The sequence below is a fragment of the Somniosus microcephalus genome, chromosome 2 (assembly GCF_052327205.1).
Source record: "Somniosus microcephalus isolate GS21.2 chromosome 2, FLI_Smic_1.0, whole genome shotgun sequence".
In the NCBI taxonomy this organism is placed as follows: Eukaryota; Metazoa; Chordata; class Chondrichthyes; order Squaliformes; family Somniosidae; genus Somniosus; species Somniosus microcephalus.
The window spans coordinates 15,404,325-15,430,925 of record NC_140988.1 but is presented as its reverse complement, the minus strand read 5'-3'; the positions used below and the strand labels follow the sequence as shown (position 1 = coordinate 15,430,925).

General features: G+C 48.1%; 1 protein-coding gene across 4 annotated transcripts in view; it reads right to left on the bottom strand.

Moving 5' to 3' along the window:
• Positions 1-12,663, bottom strand: part of LOC147122554 (alpha-synuclein-like) — a 126,695-nt gene extending 114,032 nt beyond the window's left edge. Inside the window, exons 1-3 of one of the 4 annotated variants that reach the window (XM_086003440.1) lie at positions 12,387-12,663; positions 12,128-12,264; positions 10,926-10,943 (exon numbers count right to left, since the gene is read on the bottom strand). In XM_086003440.1, the coding sequence (XP_085859566.1) occupies positions 10,926-10,943; positions 12,128-12,248 (139 nt within the window). In that variant the 5' untranslated portion in view covers positions 12,249-12,264; positions 12,387-12,663. Of the gene's footprint in view, positions 1-10,901; positions 10,944-12,127; positions 12,265-12,386 lie in introns of all 4 variants that reach the window. The other 3 variants (XM_086003421.1, XM_086003432.1, XM_086003447.1) reach the window with 3 other exon arrangements.
• Positions 12,664-26,601: the final 13,938 nt, after the last annotated feature.

Here is a 26,601-nt window from a genome sequence, read left to right as displayed (position 1 = left end):
GCAGGCAGAAAGGGAATGGATGACCACCAGGCAGAAGAGGAGGACCAGGCAGGTAGTGCAGGAGTCCCAAGTGCATCGCGCTCTCCAACCAGTATTGGATTCTGAGTACTGGGGCGATGGTTCCTCTGGGGAGTACAGCCAGAGCCAAGTCTGCGGCACCACGGGTGGCTCAGCTGTACGGCGGGGACCGGGGGTGGGGGGGGGGGGGCGGTGTGTGGGAGGAAGAAGAGTGGGAAAGCAATAGTGATAGGGGATTCAATAGTTAGGGGAGCAGACAGGTGTTTCTGTGGCTGCAGACGTGACTCCAGGATGGTACGTTGTCTCCCTGGTGCCAGGGTCTAGGATGTCACCGAGCGGCTGCAGAACATTCTGAGGCAGGAGGTCGTGGTCCATATCGGTACCAGTGACATAGGTAGAAAGAGGGATGAGGTCCTGCAGGCAGATTTCAGGGAGCTGGGAAAGTGATTAAAAAGCAGGACCTCAAAAGGTAGTAATCTCCAGATTACTCCCGGTGCCACGCGCTAGTGAGTATAGAAATAGGAGGATAGAGCAGATGAATGTGTGGCTGAAGAGATGGTGCAGGAGGGAGGGCTTTAGATTCCTGGGGCATTGGGACTGGTTCTGGGGGAGGTGGGATCTGTACAGGCCGGACGGGTTGCACCTCAATAGGGCCGGAACCAATATCCTCGCGGGGAGATTTGCTATTGCTGTTGGGGAGGGGTTAAACTAATTTGGCAGGGGGATGGGCACCAGGATGTAACATTAGAAAGGGGAAATAACCTGCTCAAAGGATTGGGAGAGGCAGAGAACACTAAAGTAAGAAATAGTAAGGTATTGGGGGGGAGGGGTCAAACTAGGAGAGAATACAAAATGGTTTAAGATGGGTTTACAGTGTATGTATGTGAACGCACAAAGCGTAGTAAACAAGGCAAGTGAACGGCAGGCACAAATAGCCACATGGGAATATGATGTTGTGGCAATAACTGAGGCCTGGCTCAAAAAAGGGCAGGATTGGATATTAAATATTCCTGGTTATAAAGTGTTCAGGAAAGATAGGGAAGGAAAAATAGGAGGTGGTGTGGCAGTATTGGTTAAGGAGAATGTTACAGTGCTGGAGAGGATGTCTTGGAGGGGTCAAGGACAGAATCGCTATGGCTAGAGTTAAGAAATAATAGAGGTGCCATTACACTACTAGGTGTATTCTATAGACCATCAAATAGTGGGAAAGATGAGGAGCAAATTTGCAGAGAAATTACAGAGAGGTGCAAGAACTATAGAGTAGTAATAATGGGGGACTTCAACTATCCTAATATAGACTGGGACTGTAATAGTGCTAAGGGCAGTGAAGGGGAAGAATTTCTGAAGTGTGTTCAGGAGAACTTTCTTGATCAGTATGTTTCCAGCCCGACGAGGGAGGAGGCATTATTGGATCTGGTTCTGGGGAATGAGGTAGGTCAAGTGGAGCAAGTGTCAGTAGGTGAACATTTAGGGAATAGTGATCATAGTATCATAAGGTTTAGATTAGCTACGGAAAAGGACAGGGAGCGATCTAGAGTAAAAATGTTTAACTGGGGGAAGGTCAATTTCAGTGGGACAAGAACGGATCTGGCCCGGGTGAATTAGAATCAAAGACTGGCCGGCAAAACTGTAATGGAACAATGGGCTGCCTTTAAAGAGGAAATAGTTCAGGTACATTTGAGGTACATTCCCACTAGGGGGAAAGGCAGGGCAACTAAAGTCAGGGCTCCCTGGATGACGAAACAGATAGAGAATATGATGAAGCAGAAAAAGAGTGCCTATGACAGATGTCAGTTTGCAAATACATCTGAGAATCAGGCTATATATAGAAAGGTCAGAGGTGAAGTGAATAAGAAAATAAGAGGGGTAAAGAGAGGGTATGAGAATAGAATGCCAGCCAACATAAAAGGTAATCCAAAAGTCTTCAAAAGGCATATAAATAGTAAAAGGGTAGCAAGGGGAGGGGAGGGGCTAATTAGGGACCAAAAAGGAGACCTATGCATGGAGGCAGAGGGTATGGCTGAGGTACTAAACGAGTACTTTGCATCTGTCTTCACCAAGGTAGAGGATGCTATCATAGACATAGTAAAGGAGGAGGTAGTGGTGATACTTGATAGGATAAAAATTGATAAAGAGGTATTAGAAAGGTTGGCTATACTTAAAGTAGCTAAGTCACCAGGAGCGGATGGGATGCATCCTAGGATGCTAAGGGAATTGAGGGTGGAAATCGCGGAGGTGCTGGCCATAATATTCCAATCCTCCTTAGATATGGGGGTGGTGCCAGAGGACTTGAGAATTGCAAATGTAACACCATTGTTCAAAAAAGGGTGTAAAGATAAACCCAGCAACTACAGGCCAGTCAGTTTAACCTCGGTAGTGGGGAAGCTTTTAGAAACAGTAATCAGAGCCAAAATTAACAGCCACATGGACAAGTGTGGATTAATTAAGGAAAGCCAGCACGGATTTGTTAAAGGCAAATCGTGTTTAACTAACTTGATTGAGTTTTCTGATAAGGTAACAGAAAGGGTTGATGAGGGTAATGCAGTTGACGTGGTGTACATGGATTTCCAAAAGGCATTCGACAAAGTGTCACATAATAGGCTTGCCAGAAAAGTTGAAGCCCATGGAATAAAAGGGACAGTGGCAGCATGGATATGGAATTGGCTAAGTGACAGGAAACGGAGAGTAGTGGTGAACGGTTGTTTTTCAGACTGGAGGAAGGTATACAGTGGTGTACCCCAGGGGTCGGTACTAGTACCACTGCTTTTCTTGTTATATATTAATGACTTGGACGTGGGTGTACAGGGCACAATTTCAAAATTTGCAGATGACACATAACTTGGAAGTATAGTGAACAGTGAGGAGGAGAGTGATAGACTTCAGGAAGACATAGACAGGCTGGTGAAATAGGCGGACACGTGGCAGATGAAATTTAACGCAGAAAAGTGTGAAGTGATACATTATGGTGGAAAGAATGAGGAGAGGACATATAAACTAAATGGTACAATCCTGAAGGGGGTGCATGAACAGAGAGACCTGGGGGTATATGTGCACAAATCGTTGAAGGTGGCAGGGCAGGTTGAGAAAGTAGTTAAAAAGGCATACGGGATCCTGGGCTTCATGAATTTTTACGCAGCGAGTGGTTAAGATCTGGAATGCACTGCCTGAGAGGGTGGTGGAGGCAGATTCAATCACAGCTTTCAACAGTGAGTTAGATAAGTATCTGAAGGAAAGAAATTTGCAGGGCTACGGGGAAAGGGCGGGGGAGTGGGACTAGCTGAGAGCCAGCACGTGCTCGACTGGCCGGATGGCCTTCTTCCATGCTGTAACCACCTATGATTCTCGTTTTAATTTTAAGCTATTAAGCAAATTTAACAAAAAGCAAGTGAATATATAATAAAATACTTACAGTAGAAATTGTATGATCTGTCTCCTTGAAGGGGAAAACAACGAAAGGTTTCAAATCTAATGTTAATTTGTAGCTCTTCAAAAACGATTATATTCAATACTCCTTACTGCAACTCCTCTGTGGGAGCAATCCAAAATCTGTTTGTTTGATTTAAGACAATTGATTGGTTGCTCCTATTTAGAACTCTTGAGCTGTTGCTAATGTTTATTATATATTCACAACTGACTGCCTCATTGAAACAAAGTAATAGGCTGTCCTATTCATAAACATTCACGTCATACAAAAATCTGTACATATTTGAAAATCTTTATTAGGCTACCTCTCAAATGTATTCCTAGAGAGCAAATTTCTAAAACATAGATAATAAAATAGGTTGAGGCAGTTAGTTTTTAAAAAAATAATCACATGTATTGTCCCTGATTTAAGGGGACAGCTACCAGATCAAAACAAGGTAGAAATGCTTTGTTTTTGTCGCACAGTTCCTGCTTGCTCACTCAGCCGATGGCTAGTTGCCACAAGGTGTTGGCTCCAACCCTCACATCTTTCGCTCTTCGCACCCCCACCCCCCCCCCAAACTCCATCACAATTGCATCTCAGTGAAGTTGCAACTTCAGTTCCAACTTGGTGGAAAACCAAAGCAAAGACATTCCTTTCACTCCTGTTGAGTGTTGCATGTTTTCTCACCCACTTCACTTTGCCTCCTGAAAACTTCTTGCATGTTCCCTACTCTTCCTTTCACTGCAGGTGGCATATAGGCTGAGCTTAGGACTGCACCTGGGGCTTCAATTTTTTTTATTCATTCATGGGATGTGGGCGTCGCTGGCAAGGCCAGTATTTATTGCCCATCACTAGTTGCCCTTGAGAAGGTGGTGGTGAGACGCCTTCTTGAACCGCCACAGTCCGTGTGGTGAAGGTACTCACAGAGGGAGTTCCAGGATTTTGACCCAGTGACAACGAAGGAATGGCGATATATTTCCAAGTCAGGATGGTGTGTGACTTGGAGGGGAACTTGCAGGTGGTGGTGCCCTTGTCCTTCTAAGTGGAAAATGACGCGAGTCTGGGAGGTGCTGCCGAAGAAGCCTTGGCGAGTTGCTACAGTGCATCTTGTAGATAGTACACACTGCAGCCATGGTGCGCCAGTGGTGGAGGGAGTGAATGTTTAAGGTGGTGGATGGGGTGCCAATCAAGCGTGCTGCTTTGTCCTGGATGGTGTTGAGTTTCTTGAGTGTTGTTGGAGCTGCACTCATTCAGGCAAGTGGAGGGTATTCCATCACACACCTGACATGCGCCTTGTAGATGGTGGAACAGCTTTGGGGAGTCAGGAGGTGAGACACTCGCCACAGAATACCTAGCCTCTAACCTGCTCTTGTTGCCACAGTATTTATGTGGCTGGTCCAGTTAAGTTTCTGGTCAATGGTGACCCCCAGGATGTTGATGGCGGGGGATTCAGCGATGGTAATGCCTTTGAATGTCAAGGGGTGGTGGTTAGACGCTCACTTGTTGAAGATAGTCATTGCCTGGCACATGTGTGGCCCGAATGTTAGCTGCTACTTATCAGCCCAAGCCTGAATTTCGTCCAGGTCTTGCTGCATGCGGGCATGGACTGCATCATTATCTGAGGAGTTGTGAATGGCGCTGAACATTGTGCAGTCATCAGCGAACATCCCCACTTCTGACCTTATGATGGAGGGAAGGTCATTGAAGAAGTAGCCGAAGACGGTTGGGCCTAGGACACTGCCTTGAGGAACTCCTGCAGCGATGTCCTGGGGCTGTGGTGATTGACCTCCAACCACCACAGCCATCTTCCTTTGTGCTCGGTATGACTCCAGCCAGTGGAGAGTTTCCCTCCCCCACCCCGATTCCCACTGACTTCAGTTTTACTGGGACTCCTTGATGCTACACTCGATCAAATGCTGCCTTGATGTCAAGGGCAGTCACTCTCACCTCACCTCTGGAATTCAGCTCCTTTGTCCATGTTTGGACCAAGGCTGTAATGAGATCGGGAGCCGAGTGGTCCTGGTGGGACCCAAACTGGGCATCAGTGAGCAGGTTATTGGTGAGTAAGGGCTGCTTGACAGCACTGTTGATGACACCTTCCATCACTCTGCTGATGATTGAGAGTAGACTGATGGGGCGGTAATTGGCCGGATCAGATTTGTCCTGCTTTTTGTGGACAGGACATACCTGTTTGCTGTGTTTCTGTAGGAGAAGACCCACAATCATTCTTTTTTTTAAATTCACAGGAAGTAGGCATCACTGGCAAGGCCAGCTTTATTACCATCCCTAATTGCCCTTGAGAAGGTGGTGGTGAGCTGCCTTCATGAACCACTGCAGTCCGTCTGGTGAATGCCATTGAATGTCATGGGGAGGTGGTGAGACTTTCACTTGTTGGAGATGGTCACTGCCTGGCACTTGTGTGACACGAATGTTACTTGCCACTTATCAGCCCAAGCCGGAATGTGGTCCAGGTCTTGCTGCTCTTGGGAGAAGTCATGCTGGGGGTGGACCAACTAACCTACACGCCCTCGAAGCGATTGCCGTGGAGGCCATCAAGGGAGTGGGCAAGAGAGAGCTTGCTGGTACTGGCCCAAGACAAGGCTTCACTTCAGCTTTGCCTGCTTGCCAGCACCCAACTCTCAGTTACAGGCTGCCATATCTACCCATCCACTGCAAGGAACGGTACTGGCCTCGCTACACTGCACAGCAATCGGTCACATACCCAATGCTAACACGGGCGGACATGCGGGCACTAGGGAAGGACAGGAAGCAGCTCCCTCACATGCGCACCCATCAAGCACTTCAGCCTCTGCAAACGCCAGCACAGAAACATACAATTTGGTGGTGGGGGGGAGGGGGGGCGGGGAAAGAAAATCAGGCAGGAGCAGTCAGGAGGCAGAAGCTGATGAAACACCAGGTACCAGTGTAACGATACAAGTGGGGGTGGCAGCAGATGAGCAGCAACAGGGGAAAAGAAGGTTACGAGTCAGGCAAACATCTGCTGTGGGGCCCTCGGTGCTGCCCCCCATCACCGCCACGTCAAGAAATTATTGCTCAAGGTTTCTACCTTGATTACTATCCAGTGAGGGCTGTTGATAACCAAGTGTGTGCTTAATTGGCTGTGAAGCCAACCCATTGATATTCAGTGCCCAGGCTAAAAAAAAAGTCTGTTGAATGAGGAACCGGAGGTCTGTTAAAGCCTTGGGAAACTATACCACAAGAGAAAATAAGGTGCAGGACTCAAACTAAAAATGGGAAGGGAAATGATCAGAGAGTGAATCAAACTGTGTGACTCTGATGCAGCTCCCTGCAGTCTGTTTGACACACATTCACTGACAGACTCCTCCGTACTTAGAGCCTGGCGCTTTCGCTGTTTACAACAGTTTTTTATGCAAGTTGTGGTACACACATGGCAAATTGCTACATGTAGAAATTGACCAGAAACGTCATGGATATAACAACACCCCAAAAAACACTTGCTCCTTTTTAACACAACTATGCTTCAAACAATATTATTACAAGGATCACAAGGAACGTGCAAATGAAGCAACCTCATTCAGCTCATCTCGCTCATCCTTTCACAGTGACCCCCAGACCCCCCCCATCAGTGACCCCCAGACCCCCCCGTCAGTGACCCCCAGGCCCCCCATCAGTGACTCCTAGTCCCCCCATCACAGTGACCCCCAGTCCCCCATCACAGTGACGCCCAGTCCCGTCAGTGACCCCCAGTCCCCCATCACAGTGACCCCCAGTCTCCCATCACAGTGACCCCCAGTCCCCCATCACAGTGACCCCCAGTCCCCCATCACAGTGACCCCCAGTCCCCCGTCACAGTGACCCCCAGTCCCCCCGTCAGTGACCCCCAGTCCCCCCGTCACAGTGACCCCCAGTCCCCCCCGTCACAGTGACCCCCAGTCCCCCCGTCACAGTGACCCCCAGTCCCCCCGTCACAGTGACCCCCAGTCCCCCCGTCAGTGACCTCCAGTCCCCCATCACAGTGACCCCAGTTTCCCCATCACAGTGACCCCCAGTTCCCCATCACAGTGACCCCCAGTTCCCCCATCACAGTGACCCCCAGTTCCCCCCATCACAGTGACCCCCAGTCCCCCCGTCAGTGACCTCCAGTCCCCCATCACAGTGACCCCCAGTCCCCATCAGTGACCCCCAGTTCCCCCATCACAGTGACCCCCCAGTCCCCCCATCAGTGACCCCCAGTCCCCCCGTCAGTGACCCCCAGTCCCCCATCAGTGACCCCCAGTCCCCCCCGTCACAGTGACCCCCAGTCCCCATCACAGTGACCCCCAGTTCCCCCATCACAGTGACCCCCAGTCCATCACAGTGATCCCCAGTTCCCCCATCACAGTGACCCCCAGTCCCCCCATCAGTGATCCCCAGTCCCCCCATCAGTGACCCCCAGTCCCCCCATCAGTGACCCCCAGTCCCCCATCACAGTGACCCCCAGTTCCCCATCAGTGACCCCCAGTCCCCCATCACAGTGACCCCCAGTTCCCCATCACAGTGACCCCCAGTCCCCCGTCACAGTGACCCCCAGTCCCCCGTCACAGTGACCCCAGTCCCCCGTCAGTGACCCCCAGTCCCCCATCACAGTGACCCCCAGTCCCCCTTCACATTGACCCCCAGTCCCCCATCACATTGACCCCCAGTCCCCCATCACAGTGAGCCCCAGTCCCCCCGTCAGTGAGCCCCAGTCCCCCATCACAGTGACCCCCAGTCCCCATCACAGTGACCCCCAGTCCCCCATCACAGTGACCCCCAGTCCCCCATCACAGTGACCCCCAGTCCCCCATCAGTGACCCAGTCCCCCATCACAGTGACCCCCAGTCCCCCATCACAGTGACCCCCAGTCCCCATCACAGTGACCCCCAGTCCCCCATCACAGAGACCCCCAGTCCCCCATCAGTGACCCCCAGTCCATCACAGTGACCCCCAGTCCCCCATCACAGTGACCCCCAGTCCCCCATCACAGTGACCCCCAGTCCCCCATCAGTGACCCCCAGTCCCCCATCACAGTGACCCCCAGTCCCCCATCAGTGACCCCCAGTCCCCCATCACAGTGACCCCAGTCCCCCATCACAGTGACCCCCAGTCCCCCATCACAGTGACCCCCAGTCCCCCATCACAGTGACCCCCAGTCCCCCATCACAGTGACCCCCAGTCCCCCCATCACAGTGAGCCCCAGTCCCCCATCACAGTGACCCCCAGTCCCCCATCACAGTGACCCCCAGTCCCCCCATCACAGTGACCCCAGTCCCCCATCACAGTGACCCCCAGTCCCCCATCACAGTCACCCCCAGTCCCCCATCACAGTGACCCCCAGTCCCCCATCACAGTGACCCCCAGTCCCCCATCACAGTGACCCCCAGTCCCCCATCACAGTGACCCCCAGTCCCCCATCACAGTGACCCCCAGTCCCCCATCAGTGACCCCCAGTCCCCCCATCACAGTGACCCCCCAGTCCCCCGTCACAGTGACCCCCAGTCCCCCGTCACAGTGACCCCCAGTCCCCCATCACAGTGACCCCCAGTCCCCCATCACAGTGACCCCCAGTCCCCCATCACAGTGACCCCCAGTCCCCCATCACAGTGACCCCCAGTCCCCCATCAGTGACCCCCAGTCCCCCATCAGTGACCCCCAGTCCCCCATCAGTGACCCCCAGTCCCCCATCAGTGACCCCCAGGTCCCCCGTCACAGTGACCCCCCAGTCCCCCATCAGTGACCCCCAGTCCCCCGTCACAGTGACCCCCAGTCCCCCATCACAGTGACCCCCAGTCCCCCATCACAGTGACCCCCAGTCCCCCATCACAGTGACCCCCAGTCCCCCATCACAGTGACCCCCAGTCCCCCATCAGTGACCCCAGTCCCCCATCAGTGACCCCCAGTCCCCCATCACAGTGACCCCCAGTCCCCCATCACAGTGACCCCCAGTCCCCCATCACAGTGACCCCCAGTCCCCCATCACAGTGACCCCCAGTCCCCCATCACAGTGACCCCCAGTCCCCCATCACAGTGACCCCCAGTCCCCCATCACAGTGACCCCCAGTCCCCCATCACAGTGACCCCCAGTCCCCCATCAGTGACCCCCAGTCCCCCATCAGTGACCCCCAGTCCCCCATCACAGTGACCCCCAGTCCTCCATCACAGTGACCCCCAGACCCCCCGTCAGTGACCCCCAGTCCCCCCATCACAGTATCCAACTGCCTATTTTATAGTTTCCGAGTTTTGGAATCTAGTCATCATCTGAAAAGACCAAACCAAACAAATGAATTACGCTGTGTGTGAAGATGTGTTTTTGAACTTGCCTTTTACCAATTTGTTCCTACTTACTTTGTACTTACTTCAAGAAATTGACTCAGGGAGTTGTGATATGAAACATAAACAATAAACCGCAAGATGTAACATTTAGGGTGCAATTATAAGTACATTTGCACCTGTGAGCACTCTGCCGAGCCAAGTTATACTGCTGGCTCCTCACTGTTCTCTCGCATTGTACCATGACTTGCTCTACATTGTGTTCTCTTCTAATCTGACCAATCTTGATGGTGCCCTGCTTTACGTAGATTTTTACAGCACAAAAACAGGCCACTCGGCCCAACAGGTGCTTATGCCCCACACGAGCCTCCTCCCACCTTACTTCATGGGTCACACAATGCTAGTGAAGGACCAAGGGGAACAGTGGGGGCTCTCCTCACAGTACAGAGGTTCAAAATGACATTTGACGTGTCCTCAGGTGGTCAAACTGAACTTTTTAAACCTCGCTTCACACCTGCTGCAGCAATACTGCAGTGGGTACAAGGTGCTCACACACCGCTTGCTAGTCCAGTCAATTTGGTCATTTCCCACCCGAGATTGTGCATCAAAGCAAAGCTCAAACATGTCTGCAAGAAGTTAAAATCTGACCTTTTGAAGGCATGAACATGGGGCCAACAGGGTTAAATTATGAGGGCTAGTTGCACAGACTAGGCTGGTGTTCCCTCGAGTGTAGAAGATTAAGGATGAACTAATTGAGGTGTTTGAGATGATTAACGGATTTGATAGGGTAGAGCTAGAGAGAAACTATTCCCTCTGGTCGGAGAGTCCAGAACAAGGGGGCATAACCTTTAAAATTAGAGCCAGGCCGTTCAGGGGTGATGTCAGGAAGCACTTCTTCACACAAAGGGTGGTGGAAATCTGGAACTCTCTCCTCCAATAAGCTGTTGAGGCTGGGGGGGGGTCAATTGGAATTTTAAAACTGAGATTGCTAGATTTTTGTTAGGCAAGGGTTACGGAACCAAGGCGGGTAGATGGTGTTAAGATACAGATCAGCCATGATCTCATTGAATGGCAGAACAGGCTGGAGGGGCTGAATGGCCTCCTCTTGTTCCTAACACATCTAGAAACAGGCAGGCAGACACAAACGTGGACAAAGAGACGAGCACAGACAAACGATGAGATATAGAATGCTATTAACCACTGATACCTGAGGAAACTCCATGAAACACACCTTCTTTAGTCTTGGAGCCTGGAAATAAATACATTTTAAGAAAAAAAGGAAAACCCGGTTAATAAAATTCCACGTTTTGGGAAGATGTCACAAATCACAGCAGCAAATCTGCCCCCTCCCCTTCCCCTTTCTCCCCCCATTCAGGATCCCAAAGGGCTCTGGTGAGAGGCAAGCAAGAGCTGGTAGGGTGCCAAGCATTGGCTGGCAGTCCCAGGCCATCAACCAAAAACAGGGCGTCGTTTCCCCGGAATGGACAGGTGTTTTGGCACCGACCCCCCGGTGGGCGGGGATGTGGTGGGTCCCGGGGGGGTTTCAGGGAGGCGATTGGTTTCGGGTCAGCAAAACAGCAAACACACAACGATGCAAGTCAGCAAGGGGTTAAACACGCCATTGTTACACTGATCCAGGAGGAACCCCCCCCCCTTCCCCGGAATCCTCTCTCTCTCCCCCCCACCCCCCCCCAACTTGTTCCGGATTATCGCGGGACAGTTGGCAAACGGTGTTAAAACACCCAGATCGCTCAGATTCACAGCTCCGAGATGAATGTGGGAGAATTTTTTTTTCAACTTTGTATTTAAATCCAGGGATATATTTTTTTTTAATTAAATGCAAAAAGTAAATGTTTTTTTTTAATCCCGTATTGAAGAACCGAATAATCACTGCTCGCTGTCAATTTCTGTAACTCACATTCACACTTCCAGTTTTCCTTTATAATGAGAAGATGTTCACAAATCAGAAGCTCAATGACCTTGGGACTCACTCCCTCCCTCCCCCTCCTCGCTGAATGAAATCTCCAGACAAAAATCAAGTGCTGGATTTGTTTTTGTTTTTAAAAGACAATTCCCCCCCTCCCCTTATAATTACCCCATAAACTCTCAACTGGGTTGCTCTGGGTTTTTTTTCCCCCTCTCTCTTCCTTCCCATTCCAAACACACTTGATGCTCTTTCCCAATCATTTTCCACCGCGTTACAAACAGCGTCGCTCTCCACATTATTCCAAACTACCGTCCCCTAATTCTAGTCATAGAGGCGAAAAGAGGTTTCACTTGATCCTCCAGCTAATTCCACATCCCACAAGGGTTCTCTCCCCCCCGAGATTCTTGAATGGATGAATAAATGGCGCACTCTTTCCACGCCAGACATACACATTTTTATTTTAAAACCCCCACCGTGTTATTTGAAGCTTAATTGTTTCCACCTACCCATATAGAGCACTCCATCCTTTGTCTTTCCTGCTGCCTCTGCAACTCCCTGCTTCGTTTTTTCCGCAGCTGCCACTACCCCATCCTTGGCTTTGGACAGTCCCTTCATGAAAACATCCATTGTCACTCTTTGGTCTCTGAGTGAGAGAGGAAGAGAGAGAGAGATCACACAATAAGTAGTCTTCACAATAAAAAAAAAAGACAAATCATCTACCCTCCCACACACACCCGCAAATGCAAACCGACTCCACAAGCTCACCGTCTGGTTTTTGTTTTGTTATTTTTTTTTTGCCAGAAAAAACAAGAAAATAATCCTCCAGTCTTTCAGTACATCACTGCTTGATCAAGGCTTTGGTTGAGCTGGACGCAGCCCAGAGCTGAAACAAGCATTGAAAGGCTCAGAGTGTGGCGCTTGAACAGATTGCAATGACTCCGGCTGAGAGCTTCTCCCCTGCGTCCCTATCTCGGAAAGGCAGACGTGCCTTCTGATTTGTTAATGTGAAAGACTTTCATCTCTCGGCCTCCAAACCCCCTTTGGGACAATCGGCTTCTCTCGCTCTGCTCGCCCCCCTCTCCCGCCATCGATAAAATACATCATTCTCAAGCAGCACCTTAGATGAGCTGTTGAAAGGCATGGTTCATATTCTTGGCTCGTCAGCAATCTGACATGTGTTTTGACTGTGGAACGTTTTGCCTTGCTGCCATGTATTGAAGATTATAGCTGTATTTTAAAACCTTTCAGATTAAGAAATGAACAGCAGTACACATCTACGTATATTTTAACACATTTCCTTTCTGTGCTGTTTGGTGAGTTTGTTATTAATGTAGCATTTCATCTGAATACTATTAAGAAACCTGTCCAGCGTTCTGAAAGGTTTTGAGGATTTTATGTTGTCCCTTGATAATAGTAAATAGAAAAAGTGTACACTGGAAAATGGACATTTCCACAAGACTTGAATTACTTGCTGTTTTTTCCCCTGATGTCAGCGGTGGCTTAGTCGTAGCACCCTCGCCTGAGTCAGAAAGCTGTGGGTTTAAATCCCACTCCAGAGACTTGAGCACAAAAGTCTCGGCTGACACTCCAGTGCAGTGCTGAGGGGGGTGCTGCACTGTTGGAGGTGCCGCCTGCTCTCTCAGGTGGACATAAAAGATCCCATGGCATTATTTCGAAGAAGAGCAGGGGAGTTATCCCCTGTGTCCTGGCCAATATTTATCCCTCAATCAACATAATAAAAACAGATTATCTGGTCATTATCACATTGCTGTTTGTGGGAGCTCGCTGTGCACAAATTGGCTGCCGCGATTCCTACATTACAACAGTGACTACACTCCAGAAGTACTTCATTGGCTGTAAAGTGCTTTGGGATGTCCTGAGGTCATGAAAGGCGCTATATAAATGCAAGTCTTTCTTTTTTTTCTTTTGATACCATGTTCAAACAATAAAAAAATCCCTTTTAAATAATTGTGTTCTATTCCAGTAGTATTTTGATGGCAATTTTAATTGCTACATTTTTTTTTAATATGCTGTGCATGATGTCACAAGAAGAAGCCTCACAAAGCAGATGAGTTTTGCCATCTGGTGAAAGTGTAAATGCTAAATAGAGCAGAAAAAAGTAGTTAGTGATCAAATTGAATCTATCTTTTACTCCATGCAACTGAAGGCAAAGCCTATGTACAGTGAGATGCTGATTGTACTGCAAAAAAAACCCCATTCTTTATAGTGAGGCCCGTGAGGGTTCATCTGATTTTATAATATTTGCTGAGCAGAATTCTCTGCTCTTTGAGATTGTATGCCCTTTGCATGCCGTAGAAATGCCAAGCTGGTAATGTATGAGGGAACAGGGAGATGACACTTTAACAACAGCAAATTCGCTCAACAAATCTGACAAATGATTGCAATGAAGAGCTTTCTTTTCCCCTCAATCTACTTCAGTGATTTTCTTCGAATCATCATCACAATGTGGTTGCCATTGCTGGAAAATGGAACACCTCTATTTTGGACCTCCAGTCTCAATATTTTTTTTATTTGTTTATGGGATGTGGGTGTTGCTGGCAAGGCCAGCATTTATTGCCCATACCTAATTGCCCCTTGAGAAGGTGGTGGTGAGCCACCTTCTTGAACCGCTGCAGTCCGTGTGGTGAAGGTACTCCCACAGTGCTGTTAGCGAGGGAGTTCCAGGATTTTCACCCAGCGACGATGAAGGATCGACAATATACTTCCAAGTCAGGATGGTGTGTGACTTGGAGGGGAACTTGGAAGTGGTGGTGTTCCCATGCGCCTGCTGCCCTTGTCCTTCTAGGTGGAAGAGGTCACAGGTTTGGGAGGTGCTGCCGAAGAAGCCTTGGCGAGTTGCTGCAGTGCATCTTGTAGGTGGTACACACTGCAGCCACGGTGCGCCGGTGGTGGAGGGAGTGAATGTTTAAGGTGGGGGGATGGGGTGCCAATCAAGCGGGCTGCTTTGTCCTGGATGGTGTCGAGCTTCTTGAGTGTTGTTGGAGTGGCACTCATCCAGGCAAGTGGAGAGTATTCCATCACACTCCTGACTTGTGCCTTGTAGATGGTGGAAATATTGAGTATTCCAAGGTCAGACATGGCACAGGTTATGTAGCGAAGCCGCCCCAACACTGAGCTTTACCTTCAACCTCTAAAGGACATCCTCCATTGCTCCACTGTGAATGGTTCTCATACCAACTCTCCTTTATGACCACTCTGATTGAGGTTGCCAATATATAGCCAAGCTGTGCCAGTTAGGTGACGGTTTTGTGCCATGGACCTGCCTCCACTAAATACTAGGCTGAGTCCGTGCAAGCTTATTTCATGTGGAAACTTTAGAGGCAACACCCTGAGGCTCAGAAGTGGGGCTGTTGGGTTGTTGGGGAGGCTGAGTGACACACTGTGGTAAGCTATGGTGCTGCTGCTCAGTCACTCCATCTGCACAATCTTTTTAAAATGCAAAAATTCATTAATAATCATGTGGTATAATGATTGCGAATGCATCCCATAATATTCAGGCAGAGCTAACAGAGGAGGCAACCAATTTTCGCAAAGAAATCTTTGGAAATGGGAATTGTTACAAAGGACTGGAGGGGTAGCAAATGTTAATAGAGATAAGCCAAGACATTTCAGGCAATTAGTCTTGCTCCTGTTGTGGATGAACTTCTAGACTCCACAATGCATTATGAAATTAATGAACACTTTAAAAAGCCACGGTTAATCAGAGACAGGCAGCATGGGTTTGTAAAGGAAAGACTCTTTTGAAAATTTATTTGAATTATCTGAGGAAATCACAGAGTATATATTACTAAAAAGAATGTGGTTGATATTACACGTATGGATTTTCAGAATTTGATGCGGGCACTGCCGGTGCCACATAAAAGCTTTTTTTTGGCAAACATGGAGTCACCTGGTACTAAAGGGAACGTATGGATGAATATGTACACAGACAGATAGACAATAGAAATGGATGCTTTTCAGATTGGCAGGATATGCCCCAGTAATCTGTGCTGCAACATCTTATATTTTCCATTTATATTTGCATAGAGGCACAAGAGGAATTATATCAAAGATTGTAGGTGATACCAAGTTAGAGGAGCAATAGCGATAATAGTATTGATGAAACAGACAAAGTCAAGAAGGACAATGATGAAGAGAGTCAAGTTAGAGGCTAAAGGGAAGAGTGAAACCACAACATTTTTTTCTCGTATCCTGACCAGAAGTGTGAGAGAAGTCTTCCCAGATACTGTCCAGTCTTACACATGAAGAATGACTCCAGTTATTTTGTCTTCTAGTAACATCTGTGACCACACACCTATGATCTCAAGTAAGACTGGACAGTGTCAGTGAGCTATTTGGCCAACAGGGTTTTAGATAGTGAATTGAAGCCTTGCGTTGATGTTGAATTATGAGAAAGGGCTTATAGACAGTTAAGAAGTGTTGAAGGAAATTGAAATGTTTGGCATGGAAAAAGAAACCACTAGCCACCCCTCACACTCACCCTCATCCTCATCCTACTGCAAGCATACCAACTGACAACACACAAGGGTAGGCACTTGGGTGGTTTAGCCAATGTTCATGTGAAGTTTCTGGTAATGTGCTGTCAAACATTGAAACCTTTATTTTCAGCTCTTTGCATTCTTGGACAGATTTGTGTGCACCTTTGGAAGTGGCTTCATAAGGGCACTACCACCCCACCCCGCCCCCCCCCCCATCCCCACCCCGCAATGGTGACGAGTTTGAAAGGAATGACGTGGGCATTGTAGGGATGCTTTATGGTGTTGGTGTGGGGCGATGCTTTATCAGGAGAGAACTTTTGGGATAAAAACAGACAATGCTGGAAACACTCAGCAGGTCAGGCAGCATCTGTGGAACAGAGTTAACGTTTTAGGCTGATGACCTTTCGTCAGAACTTTTGGGAGTTCTACTTGAGATCATAGGTGTGTGGTCACAGATGTTACTAGAAGACAAAATAACTGGAGTCATTCTTCATGTGTAAGACTGGACAGTGTCAGTGAGCTATTTGGCCAACAGGGTTTTAGATAGTGAATTGAAGCCTTGCATTGATGTTGAATTATGAGAAAGGTGCCTAATTGTTTCCTCTGCTCCAGGGTTTCATGATTGACAGTTGCTTTTCAAAATCAAAAGACTGCACAGTAAAGGTCACGTTTAATGAGCATCGAAGTCTTGGTTGGTTATTGCTGACTGCTGTATCATGTGGTGTCAGAGGCACGAGTAACAGAATAAGATTCTACCCAAATGCTTTGGAGTTGAAAACAAAGAGGGCTGAATTTTGCCAGCACTCAGAGGGTGGGTTCGGAGGGGGGATCTGCTGTCAAAATAGCGGTAGGTTACCCACTGTCAACCCGTCTCCACGCGAGTCTCCCAGGTGTCGGGTCTGTTGTCACTGAACAAACCCGACGCCAAGCGGCAATTGAAATCATTAAATGGGTTATTAACATCCAAATAATTGTTATTTTAAGCCTACATTTCAATTTTACGTGCTCCCTCATGGGTTACCCGCTGCTCAGGGAACACGTCAGCTCAGCATGTCGTGAGTGAATTCAGCACTGAATTATCTCATGACCTGACAGCTGCCAAAGTTGTCTGAAAGATCCCATGTTACAGCTGTTCACTTTCAGAGCTCAGACACTGTTGGTTACTGCATTTGGAAGACAGATTGAGCTTTCTGCGGCTTGCAAGTGTTTGGAGCCAACTCTCTATCCAGTGCCACCTCACTGGAACAACTTCTCTCACCATTGACATCGCTTCTGTCATCTCAACCTCACCTGCCATCTATTCCATCAGCATCGTTGCCCTTGAAAAAATCTCACCTTGGTCCTCGGAATCCCACCAAGATCAGCCCCAAAACCAGCAGCACCAGGCACACCAGCAGTAACAACAACACCACCAACCTTCTCCGCAATCACCTGATGCTGCACAGGACAGAGGGCATCAGCACCCGACCACATTGCTGCCCAGAACGCCAGGGATGGCCTCACCATGGCCACATTTACTTCACTTGACGCTGTACACCCTGGATGCCAAATGATGCACCAGGTTGGCACCACCCCACACCAACACCATAAAGCATCCCTATAATGCCCAAGCCATTCCTTTCATACTCGTCACCATTGCGGGGGTGGGAGGGTAGTACCATTCACTACAACTCACTAAACCACTTCCAAAGGTGCACACAAATCTGTCCAAGAAAGCAAAGTGCTGAAAATAAAGGTTTCAATGTTTGACAGCACATTACCAGAAATTTCACATGAACATTGGCTAAACCATTCAAATGCCTACCCTTGTGTGTTGTTAGTTGGTATGCTTGCAGTAGGATGAGGGTGAGTGTGAGGTGTGGTTAGTGAGATGGGGAAGTGATAATGTAGATAGAGAGGGATGGGTGGAGGTGCAAGGTAAGTTGGTGTAAGGATGTGCAGGAGTAGGGTAGGGAAGGCAGAGTGATGGGGATGTGATGAGTGGCTCAGCAGGATGAGGTTGAGTGTGGCTTTGCAGTAATGTTTTGTGATCTACTGGGATCATTGAAAGGTTTGTGCCACTGCAGCCTGGTCCTCCTGATGACATCTCTGCTTGTGTCCTGCTGTGCAATGTGCAACCAGGTTGCGTTGATCTCCTGGGGAGGTGTCTTCAACCCATTGGAAGGAAAGAGGACCCACCTGCGTGCTGTGACTCTCTCCATATGCATATGCAGGGAGTCGTGGGAGAGCCTGGGTGCCGCCGTGCACCTCTGTGCAGTGCTTGTCAGTGTTTGCAGCACCTCAATGCTGTAGAACACTGACAGCACAACTGTCAAAATCAATGTGGACATGGCCGCTTTAAGGAAACCGACTGATGACGCGTCATCAAATGATGCCATCAGACCCGCTTCCTATTAATTGTCCGGGAACCTCGCAAGGCAAGCCCAATTAACGTAAAATCGCTTGGAGAGTGCGGGCTGCAGCAGGCAGCGGGCTGGGACTGTGACACTGAACCCGGCCACCCCGGACCCACCTTGGTCGGCAAAATCGCGGCCAAAGAGTTATTGCAAGAAAAGTCAGCTTCCTGCAAGCCACCTACTTATTAGCCAAGTTGACATATAAGGGTTAAAGAAAGACTTGCATTTCGACAGCGCCTTTCATTATCTCAGGACCTCCCAAGGCACTGAAGTACTTTTAAAGTGTAGCCTCTCTTACAATGTAGGAAACACGGCAGCCAATTTGCATATAGCAAGGTCTCACGAACAACAATGTGATAATGACCAATAATCTGTTTTAGTGATTTTGGTTGAGGGATGAATATTGGCCAGGACACTCGGGAGAACTCACCTGCTCTTCTTTGAAATAGTGCCATGGGATCTTTTACGTGCACCTGAGAGGGCAAATGGGGGCTCCTCTTAATGTCTCATTACCTTCAGTCCTTGCCACAAACTCCGTTTCCTAGCCAGTGACTCCATCCTCTCCCTGGCAACTGTCTGAGGCTGAACCAGACTGCTCGCAACCTCGGTGTCATATTTGACCCCAAAATGAACTTCTGACCACATATCCGCGCCATCACTGACCGCCTATTTCCACCTCTGTAACATTGCCTGACTCCGCCTTGCCTCAGCTGATCCGCTGCTGAAACCCTCATCCATGCCTTTGTTACCTCTAAACTTGATTATTCCAACGTTCCCACGTTCTACCCTCCGTAAACTTGAGGTCATGCAAAACTCAGCTGCCCGTGTCCTAACTCGCACCAAGTCCCGTTCACCCATCACCCCCTGTGCTCGCTGACCTACATTGGCTCCCGGTTAAGCAACGCCTCAGATTTAAAATTCTCATCCTTGTTTTCAAATCCCTCTCTGGCCTCACCCCTCTCTATCCCTGTAATCTCCTCCAGCCCCACAACCGTCCACGCTCCTCTAATTCTGGCCTTTTGACTATCCCCGATTTTAATCACTTCATCATTGGTGGCCGTGCAATCAGCAACCAAGGCCCTAAGCTCTGGAATTTCCTCCCGAAACCTCTCCACCTCTCGTTTCTCCTTTAAGACATGTCGGTGTAGGAACCGGGTGCTAGGGTTTGGATGATCAGCCATGATCTCGTTGAATGGCGGAGCAGGCTCGAAGGGCCGAATGGCCTACTCCTGCTCCTATCTTCTATGTTTCTATGTTTAACACCTACCTCTTTGTCATCTGCCAAAATATCTTCTTATGTGGCTCGGTGTCAAATTTTGTTTTAAAACGCTCCTGTGAAGCTCCTTGGAAAGTTTTACTACGTTAAAGGCACTATATAAATACAACTTGCTGTTGCTGTTCTTGTTATCCGAAAGAGATCCCACATACGAGATTAGCGTGTAAAGTTAAAGCACATGGGATTGGGGGTAAGGTACTGACCTGGATAGAGAACTGGTTGGCAGACAGGAAGCAAAGAGTTGGAATAAACGGGTCTTTGTCCGAGTGGCAGGTCATGACTAGTGGGTTACCGCAGGGATCGGTGCTAGAACCCCAGCTATTCAAATGGACCAGAACTTCAGGTCCCCACGGGTGAGTACGTGCTGGGTATTCACGCGTAGGCCCAACGCAAGTGCCGGTTTCGCGCATGCACTGCGCATGCGCGGGAAACCGGAACTTCCATTCCCTTAAAGGAAGGGGTTCACAGGTTGAACGCGTGCGCCGGAGAGGCAGCGCGTACGCCTGGAACTTCCGTTTTTTTTGCAGGTTTCTCCGGGAGGGTAAATCTCCAGCAGCTACACTTGTAAAAAGCAGTCGCAAGGCCTGCTTTTAACAAGGTAAGTGGTGAATTAATTAAAATTAAAACATTTTTTCCACAGGTTTATTATTTTTAAATACTTTAAAGAAAGGTAAGTTTATTTTTAGCCCCGTTAGAAACTGTAATTCATTTTTTCAAAAATTTAAATTATTGTTTAAAATAGTTATTTTATGTAATTTATAGTTATTTTAAAAATGTGATGTTTTAAAAAAAATGTTTTTGAAGTTTTAGTGATGTTTCGGGGCTGAATTGCATTCATAGATTTGACAGGTCTTCCTGTCAAATCTATGAATACAGATTCCTTGCTACGATTGGCTCTCCATGGCCCGTGTGATCCCAGGGGACGCTTCGAACTAACTGCACCCCTGGGATACGCAAGCACTGCGCGCTGGCAGTTGGAGCAGGCCCAGGATCAGAATCCCATGCGGGCCTACAGCACAATGGCCGGCGCGCTAGGTAAGTGCAGGTCGGAGGCTTGCACCCGCGGGAAGCCTCCGACCCGAATTTCTGGGCCATTATATATTAATGATCTAGACGAGGGAACTAGATGTAACATCTCCAAGTTTGCAGACGACACAAAGCTGGGTGGGCGTGTGTGCTGTGAGGAGGATGCCGAGAAACTCCAGTATGATTTGGACAGGTTAGGTGATTGGGCAGATGCATGGCAGATGCAGTATAATGTGGATAAATGCGAGGTTATCCACTTTGGTGGCAAAAACAGTGAGGCAGATTATTATCTGAATGGCAATAGATTGGGAGAAGGGGAAGTGCAACGAGACCTGGATGTCCTTGTGCACCAGTCACTGAAGGTAAGCATGCAGGTGCAGCAGGCGGTTAAGAAGGCAAATGGTATGTTGGCCTTCATAGCGAGAGGATTCGAGTACAGGAGCAAGGATGTCTTGCTGCAGTTGTACAGGGCCTTGGTGAGACCACACCTTGAGTATTGTGTGCAGTTTTGGTCGCCTTATCTGAGGAAGGATGTTCTTGCCATGGAGGGAGTGCAGCGAAGATTCACCAGACTGATACCTGGGATGGCAGGAATGACGTATGAGGAGAGATTGGGTCGATTGGGCTTATATTCGCTGGAGTTTAGAAGAATGAGAGGGGATCTCATTGAAACTTATAAAATTCTAACAGGACTAGACAGAATAGATGCTGGAAGGATGTTCCCGATGGCGGGGGAGTCCAGAACCAGGGGTCACAGTCTAAGGATAAGGGGTAAGCCATTTAGGCCTGAGATGAGGAGGAATTTCTTCACCCAGAGAGTGGTGAACCTGTGGAATTCTCTACCACAGAAGGCAGTTGAGGCCAATTCATTAAATATATTCAAGAAGGAGTTAGATATATTTCTTAAGGCTAAAGGGATCAAGGGATATGGGGAGAAAGCAGGAACAGGGTACTGAATTTGGATGATCAGCCATGATCTCATTAAATGGCGGAACAGGCTTGAGGGGCCGAATGGCCTACTCCTGCTCCTATCTTCTATGTTTCTATGCTTCTAAGATGGCTCCTCCGACAGTACAGCACTCACTCAGCACTGCACTGGAGTGTTAGCCGAGATTATGTGCTCAAGTCTCTGGAGCGGGACTTGAACTGAGCTTCTGACTCAGCAGCGAGAGTGCTACCCACTGAACCACAGCTGACACCTAAAGTTTATGAGTGCAGGTTGCTGGCAGGAAGCATTGGCCGCTGGCAGCATATATTGCGGACTTGCTGCCGATAATTTTCCAACCATTCATTTTAATGACCGTAAATCATGTGCAGCACCTGCCCTCATTTCTGATACGTGTTACTGCGGATAGCATTATTCCTATAGAGTACTTCCTCTATATCTATATCTAAAATTGCTTCAGTACTGATCTTGCATTGTGCTTTTCACCATAACCTACTCTGTGTTACATGTATCAGCCACGAAGACATGAAAAAATAACTCAACTTCTGGTACTGGGAATAAAGCCATTCCACAGGTTCATGTGTCTGTCCTTCAAAATGTGTCCATCCCAGAGACAGTAAAAATGGTGGGAAATCACTTAACCATCTGGAAAAGTTTGAGAAGGATATGAGATGGCACTAACTGTCATTAACTAGCCAAAATATCAGACCTGCTATACCAATTAACAAGAATATACAAAAATGACAGACAGAAAAAGACCTGCTGGTCCATCGAGATGAAAATGAGGAACAATCCATTACGTAGCATTACATATTATTTACAGTACAGAAACGGGCCATTTGGCCATCCGTGTAGTGAAGGTGCTCTCACAATGCTGCTAGGTAAGGAGTTGCAGAATTTTGACCCAGCGGCAATGAAGGAACGACGGTATATGTCCAAGTCAGGATGATGTGTTACTTGGAGGGGAACTTGCAGGCGGTGACGTTCCCTTGCACCTGCTGTCCTTGTCTTCCTAGGTGGTGGAGGCTGCGGGTTTGGGAGGTGCTGCCGAAGAAGGCTTGTTGAGTTGCTGCAGATAGTACACATTACAGGTACGGTACGCCAGTGGTGGAGGGAATGTTTGCTTAAGCCAGTGGATAGGAGGTGATCATGCTTTGTTGTGGATAGTGTCGAGCTTCTTGAGTATTGTTGGAGCTTCACCCATCTCACTGTTACTTAACAGTGAGAAGCTACTGGATCAGGTCAAGAAGACCATCTCTAAAGCACTGAAATACAAAGTACCAGCGTACAACATATCTGAAGGAGGGCTTTGAACGTTCTTCATGCAACGCCAGTCTGTGGCTTATACCTGAAGATCTTTGACTGTGATGGAGCTGAATTATACTCAGAGCAATGGTTTTGGGTTGGGAGAATTTGATCAGTAGTTCTTTAGGAAGAAAATTACATAGAAAATTCTCACAAACAGGTTGAAACCATTTTGTAAACGTTCAATTCGTGTCCCCAATTGGCTCCAGAGAACGGTGTATCTGAAAAAAATGCAAATTTGATATTGTTTGTAAGAAAGGTAGAGATCCTCTTTGCCACTACATCAAGCAGACCGTAGTTACATCACCTGGCCATAAAGGTTGACGATGTGGAAATCATGTTGACTGACATAATGGCTCTGATTTTGCTGGAGCAGGGTATCTTGTGGTGTGCTCTGTTGAACTTTTTCCCTCTCCCGTCAGCTCGAGGATTTTTTGCCCTGTAAGTTGCTGGAAGTGCGAGCTGATAATGGCGCGCTGAGGGCAATGGAACATCTGGGACAGCCTATCTCCTTAACCAATGAGTTTTGAGGATTTAGAAAGGAACAGAGGAAGAACAGAGAAGGAAATACAGGAAACTTTTGATTTACTGGCACCTAAATAACCGGAAATCTCGGTTAACTGGCAAAATTCAGGAGTAGGTTCAGGTAAGTTTTATTACTTGCCTTCCTCGATCTGTTGCTGTGCAAGGGTGTGGCTGCAGCTGTTGCTAAGCTACAGAGACGCTTGGAACTTGTGGCCATTGTTCTGAACCTGTTGCTAAGCAACAGGGTTTGTTGCTTTATACGGAGCTCTCAGCTCCGTATCTTTTACTATAGCTTTCGGTTATCCAGAATTTTTGATGAACCAGCACCACGTCAGTCCCGTCGGTGCTGGATAAAAAAAAGTTTCCTGTAGCGTGAATTAGAGTCAACTCAGATACAGAAAGAAAAATAAAGAGAGCAGAAGATGGACGAAGAGAGAGAGAAAAAAGAGACAGAAAGGAAAATAAGAAAAAAAAATTAAATTTAAAATTTAAAAAATCTCTAACAACAATTTACTACCTGCAGGAATGAGACTCCATGGTTTAAATTGTTCCCTTTCTGGGCCGGAGATGTTGAATGGCATTGTAGGAACATAAATCTCCTCATTACGAAGGTACTTACGCTGTTGAATAGCAGCCTTAACTTTCTACGGTGAGTTTAATGGGCAATTAATATGCAAATGCAGCAACTTCATGAAACTCATGGGTGGGTTGAGGGCGAGTTGCCTTTTGCGTGATGCTAACAGTGGAGCGACGTAAATCGTCCAGCAACTTGTGCCGATTCGCAGTTCACGGGGTATCTCTTCCTCGCCACAAGTTTCTGGATGATGTACACACTAATAACGGCGTGCGCCATTAAACTCGCCGTTATATCTGGGCCATTATAAGACACAGGTAAAAAAAATCAATGTTCTTCAAATACTTGTCCCAACTGATGGAATGACTATGAGGGATGAATTATGTATGCAGAATAGATTGATATTCAAGGGACCTGAAGCAGTTTTGGTCTCCTTATCTAAGGAAGGATATACTTGCCTTGGAGACAGAGCAACGAAGGTTCACTAGATTGATTCCTGGGATGAAAGGGCTGTCCTATGATGAGAGATTGTGTAGAATGGGCCTGTACTCTCTGGAGTTTAGAAGAATGAGAGGTGATCTCATTGAAACATATATGATTCTGAAGGGGATTGACAGGGTAGATGCTGAGAGGTTGTTTCTCCTGGCTGGAGTGTCGAGAACCAGGGGGCATAGTCTCAGGATAAGGGGTCGGCCATTTAAGACCAAGATGAGGAGGAATTTCTTCACTCATAAGGTTGTGAATCTTTGGAATTCTCTGCCCCAGAGGGCAGTGGATGCTGAGCCTTTGAATATATTCAAGGCTGAGATCGATAGATTTTTGGAATCAAGGGATATGGAGATCAGGCGGGAAAGTGGAGTTGAGGTCGATGATCAGCCATGATCTTACTGAATGGCGGAGCAGGCTCGAGGGGCCGTATTGCCTACTCCTGCTCCTATTTCTTATGTTCTTATACGGTTGCATATAAGAGAAGAGATGAAGCAGAGAGTTCATGCAAACCATAGCAGAATCCAAGGCTGTTTTCAGACAGCTACAGAAGTGATTTACTGGCCTCTGATAAATACTAAGATACCTATATCTCAGTGGGATATATGCCACGCATTTCAAGCTAAACAGTTATTAATCGCCAAATATTGGAAAGGCTCTGGGAGAAAATAAGGTGTTAAGAGCAGATGGACGCAATTAATTCACACGTTCGGATTTTAATCTGATTTCTTTGAAATTGACAGACTGACTGAGATAAGAAGAAGGATAGTCAGAGGATGGAAACTCATTTTGACAATTTGAGGTTATATCAGCCAATGCGCCAACATTTGAACTCAAAGGAATTCCAAGAGTTTGCACAAAAATTGAAATTCAGTCATGCCACTAGCACACCAAGGTATCCACTGGCAAATCACAAGGCAGGGAACACTGTCTAAATTGCAAAAGCCCTTCTGGGAAAAGGGACACGGGGCTAGCGATGACCTTATCTGACCCTGCGTAACTGCTACCCTACACGGGTGAGGTACCAGCAGACAAGCGAAGATACTCATCCGACTGGAAGTTGAGTCCAAGATTGGTAGGTGAAAGACCAGCTACACCTGAGAAAAGCCAACAGCCCCCTCGGCATATAACAATACCAAGCAAAGCGATGAGCTTAAAGATAGAAAAGTTGGTCTCGGGAGTACGCGGGGCCCACTCGACCGGCAGGACAGTGGGTGAGCAGGTGTCGGTGACCTCTGCTCCTGAGTCTTCTGGGACTATGCAGGGTCAAAGGAAGGTCGCTTCATTGACGTAGCAGGAGATGGTGCCTGTGCAAGCTGTCCGGTGACCTGCTGTTTGACAGATTGAACTCAGTGCTGAATTGGCCGCCTTTCTAAGGAATATGAGTGAAGCCACTGGATCAGGAATCCAGGCCAGGACTCAGGCCAACGTCCTCAGGTGGGCCCCACTTCAGGCGCTGTGCAGCCCTGTCTGGATGCCGAGTTCATTCCAGCGTCCAGGTTGTTCAGTGTTAGGGAGGCCGGGGCTGAGGAAATTTACAGCGACAGAATTCTCCCTCCCCAGCCCATGCTCCCTCCGACATGCTGGGGCAGGCAAAGCCCCTGACAGAAAAGGCTCTGATGGATGCTTGCAGCCTAAGGCAGGACTTGACGTATCTGGGCCCTGAGCGATTTCCTTCCCGTCCGCTGCACTCGCAAGAGTGAGCCGCTGGGCCCACAGAAATTCGGAGCAAAAAGACAAACATGACAACCAGGACCCATCTTGTCTTCATCAGATGGCCTCGCACGTGATGTGGATAACAGTCAGGAGCAGGAGGCCAGGCTGATTTTATCTCTGCCTATTCCAAGTAGTCTTTGAGTTGCTAGGCTATCATGGTGGGCAACAGAGTATTGTAGCCATACTAGCAGGGATGAGCTAACTCAGCAGACAGCATGGTTCAAACCTAGG